At 41.3% G+C, this 6,000-nt stretch overlaps 1 protein-coding gene across 1 annotated transcript; it reads right to left on the bottom strand.

The window, feature by feature from the left end:
• Positions 1-216: 216 nt before the first annotated feature.
• On the bottom strand, positions 217-4,744 carry LOC112567286. Its single transcript, XM_025243919.1, has 2 exons — positions 4,080-4,744; positions 217-3,610 (listed from the first exon to the last, which is right to left on the bottom strand). The coding sequence occupies exon 2, from the start codon at positions 2,295-2,297 to the stop codon at positions 1,302-1,304; it is 996 nt and encodes a 331-aa protein (XP_025099704.1). The 5' UTR covers positions 2,298-3,610; positions 4,080-4,744; the 3' UTR covers positions 217-1,301.
• Positions 4,745-6,000: the final 1,256 nt, after the last annotated feature.

Genomic DNA, 6,000 nt, shown 5'->3' with positions numbered 1-6,000 from the left:
TTCTCTTGTCCACAGTTTGCGTCTTGGAGTTGCCTTTGCACTTTTGCAGAAGAAAAGGAAGAGAGAGAGAGAGAGAGGGTTAGAAAGAGAGGGGGAGAGAAAGAGATATATTGATGGAAGAAGGACGCAAAGGAAGAGAGAAAGATAGTGAGTGACAGAAAGACAGAGCAACAATGGGAAGAGTGCACAATTTTTTTTTTCCATACCGTTGGATCTTCTATTTCTCTCTTCTTATTTATCCCATGGGTACATGCTCAAACAATATGCATACACAAGAATTCGTGCAAACTCATACATACACACTCATATAATTGCAAACGTATAATTACAAACTCATAGACAAGAATTCATGAAAATTCATACATTTTTTTTTCTATATCAAATCGCAGCTCAGGAGACAGGAACTGCTTCACACAAGCCCAACAGAACTCCTCTGCAGATGCAGACAATGGGAGCCAGGGGAAAGATAAAAACTCTCAGCAATGTAATTTACTGGGGGAAATATTCACGCCATATTGCTACGACGGTTGGGTCGAAGATGCGGGTCAAACCTTAGCCCCCTAATGGGACACCTTCAGTGTGTTGCCGAATATTTTGGGTCGTTAGCGACTACGTCACGTGGGAGACAACCTGCGCTTCACATCATTCAAGGAGGAAAATGTTTTGCATGAACGTGACTGGCTGTCTGGCTGGTTGGTTGGTTGTGTTTTATAACGAAATCAGCAGACGAGACTAACCCCATTCAACAAATGCTGTAATTATCAACTGCTTACCTTAAAAAATGAAGCTATGAAAAACAGTAAGGGGTTTTGAATTTATTTTATATTTAATCTAAAACGAATTAATGAATACAAAGGTTTCCTTATCTAACTGGAATGACAGATAATGAAATAAAATAAGTAAAAGTGGAAAGTAAAAAATGACAGGAATAAAGAAAAAGAGTAAGAAAAGAAAGGAAAGCGAAATAAAAGAAAAGATAAAAAAATTGTGTGTGTGAGGGTGTAAACATGCATGCGTACATGTATTTCATAATGTGGAAGGAGTTCAATATAAGCAGTACAGATGCAGAAAATATTTTTTTTGAAAGCCCTCTAGAAGTCTGCTTTTTCATCAGTCGTACACTCAATCTCATTCTGAGTCTTTTTTTTTTTAAGGAATAAAACCAAACTGCTGCAAATGAACACATATTTTACCTACGTTCAGAAAAACTCTCAAGCAAAGCACAACATGCATACTCAAAAATATAACAGTACTCATTGCAAACTGAAAATCACATAAAAAAATAATGTAACCTCCTAATTCTATTTGTCGTACGAAACATTAAAGTCTGGATGCAATTTGTATGCAAACGTAGTCATGGTGTAGGAAATTTTGACAATAACAACCAAAAACGCGGTTTGGGCATGCCCAACAGAAGCGTAGATGGGCAACGGGACCAGGGCCGCCATGTTGACCAAGCTTAAATGGAGCATGACGTCATACTGACGGTCGCGGCAGATGTTGCTGGTGTGGACGCTGACACTGTCTCCAAAGTCTCTGAGCACAAGGTAGAGACAGTTGTCGTGCATATGGATGACTGCTGGCTTGACCCCAAAATGTTTCGTCTGCTTCAGCCGCTGTAAAAGTGTTTTCTCGGCAGCGGTGTGCGAAAGAAGGTCAACCTTGATTTGACACAGAGCCTCAATCTGGGGTTCAAGACTCGCCGAGGAAAGCATTTCAGCCTCGTTTTCGATAGTGTTGCTAAATTTTGTCAGACGAAAATCTACTTTAGCGATTTTATCCAAATCCCAAACGACCATAAGTGCACGGCGAGTTATTCTCTCGTTTGAACCTTCAAGGGTCATAACAAGCTCCATGGTGATCACCTTCCGGTTCGAAACATGGCGCATTTTGACTTCAGAGAAGGACACGCCTACGACTTGAGAACATCCTGAAAACCGGCTTGGCTGATCATGTCTTGGAAAGCCCTTACGAAGTCTGGCATTAATAAGACCGACCAGAACTTCTGCAAAACCCACCATTACCGTGTCATTGGCATAGCTAATGCTCTCCCTTTCACAAAGACATATTAATGGGGGCTGCACCTGAAGTTTAGCACAAGTAGCCTCCCTTGAATCTTGTATCGATTTGTTCAGGGGAGCTACAAGCTCCAGCTGGCTACGGAGACTGTAGTTTGCCATTTTCTCGTGTTGAGTTATGTTTTTAAGGAAGAAGAACACTTCGCGTAAAGAGAAAATTGTTTTCGCGAGTTGTTCGGCAGAAAAGAGGGAGGCTGGAGACAGATTTGTTGACGACATGATTGCAAATAGTGGGTTGGATGCTTGAGTTTGAAGTCTTACAGGCTGGTCCAGCCTCAGCAGGTTTGGGGAACCAACATCGCTAAGAATAATGACAATATTTTCTTTAAACGACAGCAAACTGGAAATCACATTTCTTAAGGCTAAATCGAGAACCTGTGGGTTTTTGAAATGCTTTGCATTGAAAAATGTTGCCGATGCCAGGGGTTGCAACAGGTTTCCATTTTCAGTCACACCGTGAACATCGGCAACTAGTGATGTCAATGCATTGTGGTAGTCCAATGTCTGTCAAATTTCCTTCTGAGCAAAGCATGTCCAGACGGAGTTCTCGCTGGTTCAGCGGCTTTCGGCCACAAACATTTTTGGAGTCAGAAATGAGTTTGGAGAACAGCTGCTCTTTTTCGGGAAAACTGATGCAAGAGAGATCCTCCAGTCGAAGGCAGTACCCTGAATCGATTAAATCTTTCAAAAAAGAGGAATATGGCTCAGAAGGATGACTAGGTCCAAGCAAGAAGGTGGAAAGATTCTCTATCTCCCTCCAGGTCGTAGCCTGATGTTTCTTAAAGTGGAGGCTAGAGCCACCGATCGTGCGGACGAACTGGAGTAAGGAAAAGATTCCTGGCAGTCGGGTTTCCATTTCTGACTGCGACAAATACCGGAAGGAAGAAAAAATGGATATTTTTCTTCGATTGCTCATTTCCAGACACCAAAGGCTTGTTCTCTATTCCCTTTCGACATACGGCGGGAGAGACACCGTGAAGGGCGATCTCCACGGTCGTCTGCTTTGCCGTGCCATCAAGACAGATCGCAGACATGTAGTCCTGGACACTGTCGATCGAGTAAAGTTTGTTCTCCATCGCCATCTCAATCTCTCGCGAGATCTCCTCGACACTCACTGACGTCATCTGAAGCTTTTTCGAAAAACGCAGTCCAAACGTTTTACAGGAATACGACACACACGTGACTCGGACAGTCGCCATCTTTGGACAGTCCCTGATGACATGGCAGTGGACGGTTGGGGAGGAAACCTCGTGAGATTTCCCTCCGGCCTGGTGGGGCAGACTCCGGAAATCCTCTTCGGTTGCTTCCGAAAAAGTGCAACTGTCCGAGTGGTCATTTGAGGGGATTTTTAGGAGAAAATCTCTCTTGTGTTTTATAGAAAGATCTTCTGCTCCTCGGATTGTAGCACTAAACAGGTCTGAAATGCTTGCCAGTCTCCTGGCATATAGTATGCTACAAATAAGAATCGTCAAGGGGAAAAGCGTAACCAGTCGGTACCTCATCTTTCTTCTTATCTCTTGCTTTTTGGTCCTCTGAAAAAAAAAATAACGACAACACGTTACAATTACATGTGTAAAATTTTTTTCTTAATTTATATTCTCATTTGCTAAAGGAACTGTCTACAAGTAACTTTGGTCAGCTGGTCACTACTGATTTTTACCCGAAATTAATTTCTTTTTAGTCTTTGTATGAAAAGTTTTTATCGTGTAAAAGAGTTGAAAAGATTCTTCAAATATTCTACTTCTGCTTAGTCTCATCTTTCTTAAGGAGGCTTTTGTTGAATCATGTCAGTAAGTGTGTGTATGTTTACAAAACACTACACTACAGCAGACTGTTCTAAATATGTTTTTTAAAGACTATTGCATTAATTAAGTTAATGCGCTGTATATTGATACGGGTTGACTTTGCTGTGTTCAGACCCTTCCTGATTTTTCTTTTCAAGGAGTCGCTTCACGATGTCATTCAAAATTACTTTGACATTGTAATCCAGGCTGTACATACCTTTCAGAAACATTTATACCACCCGAGAAAAGCAATTCCTTCGAAATCTCTTTCTCTGGCTTCCTATTCCTCACGGGGATGCACAAAATCGATGAAAGTACAAGAGTCCCTCAAATCAAGTCAGCAATGGAAGTTATTAGAGTCTTGCACGAACAGATGCTCTCACCCACACAAACATTATTTATGTTCTTTACCATTGATTCAGTTACTTATTTTGTTTTTGTTACGCCTTAATGAGACATCTTGTGGACGTCCACTTTCACAGAAGTATCGCAGGTCCAGAGAAAATGTCAGCAGAGGAAAACATCAGTCTGGTGCAAACCTGCCTTCGGCGACGAGCAGCTGATGCTAGTATTGACGATGCCGACGAAGCCCATAACATACCCAGCATTAAAAGCCAGACCTGACCAGGCGCAATAAAAAAGTCAAATTTGTCAACGAAGTACAGACACTGGAGTTACTTCCCCTGTTTTTTTTCCCTCGTCGCTGTTTGGCGTTGATGTAGTCATCGTAGTGCTGCCTGCAACTACTCCTCTGCTAGTGCTGCTTGTACACCACAGTGTTCGATGATCATACAAACGTCGAGTCCGCGCTTTGCACCGCGAGGTCCTAGGAGGAGAAAGCAGACGACTGTTTGTCACTTCTTCGGCTTGTTCCCGAATGACCGCCGGCACTGCGGCGAGCTGTCTATTGATTGAAGAAGAGACGAACAAAAAGCGAAACTAGAAAAGTATACGACTTCAATAAATGCAGCCTTTTTCGTGAGAATAAATTTTATTTTTAATAATAATAAATGAATGATGATCATGATGATAATTGATGAGCATCATAATAAAGAAATGGTTCTTAATGTGCACTTTTCTCGGCTATCTCTTTCACACACACACACACAAAAAGAAGTAAAGGAATATGAAGCTTTATAAAAACCCGAAAACCAAAACTGCATGACGAGAAAAATAGATAGTCTTGTAGAAAGGATCATTCAATATTCTTATCCTTTTCAAAACCCTGAGAGCATGATCCGAAAAATTATGTCAGACAATATGTTAAAGGATATTATATACTAGCTCTTTTCTCACTTTTCTGATGTCTATAGTTTAGACAACAAGCAACTTTAATATCTATGCATTATTTTACTTGCGATAACATTTAATCAGGTTATGCTCGTTCTAAAGAAATGTTTGAGTAATGGAAAAAATATATTTTATGATAAGATAATACTTTATTTATCGTAGGGTTGTGTCTTTGATGTCTTTTATTCACGACTGGGTCTGTTTACAGAGAACAAATAACAACAAAAAATATACAAAAACTGTACATAATAGAACATTTACATTTAAGACTAAATATGTGACTGAGATCTTTAGAGAGAAGTGCAAAATGACAGACATACAGAGAGACAGACAGATCAGACAGAACTATTAGGGCACAAAGACTAAAAGACACAGGCAGGAAAGAGGACGGACAGACGGACAGACGGACGGGCCATCACGCAGCCACACCACATGACTCTAGAAGAAAGACAACCCTTCCGCGTGTTGAATGAAAAAAGTACAAATCCTTGTAATAGAACGCACGTGCATGATGGCGTGTCATCACGAAGTCGCATAACTCTGTCGTCTCATTTTGTGCTGCTCCTCGCTCCCTGCATTAAAAGAGGAGCGGCTAGCTGAGACAGTCATTGCCTATCTGAAACGCTAATAATGACATGAAAATGCATACAGTCTGGCACTACCACGATTGCCACTCTCTCTGTCTCTCTGTCTTTGTCACGCAATAATGTTGTCGCGTACATCTTGCACGTGTGCGCGTGCACGCGTGTGATAAAATATTCCCTCATGTGTGTGACTGTGTGCCAATATATCCCCGCATATGTGTGGCTGTGTGAAAATGCATTCCTGAATGTGACTGTATTATAATC

The sequence above is a fragment of the Pomacea canaliculata genome, linkage group LG6 (assembly GCF_003073045.1).
Source record: "Pomacea canaliculata isolate SZHN2017 linkage group LG6, ASM307304v1, whole genome shotgun sequence".
NCBI classification, from domain to species: Eukaryota; Metazoa; Mollusca; class Gastropoda; order Architaenioglossa; family Ampullariidae; genus Pomacea; species Pomacea canaliculata.
Note: the sequence above shows the minus strand (reverse complement) of the source record. Positions and strands in the feature narration are given on the sequence as shown.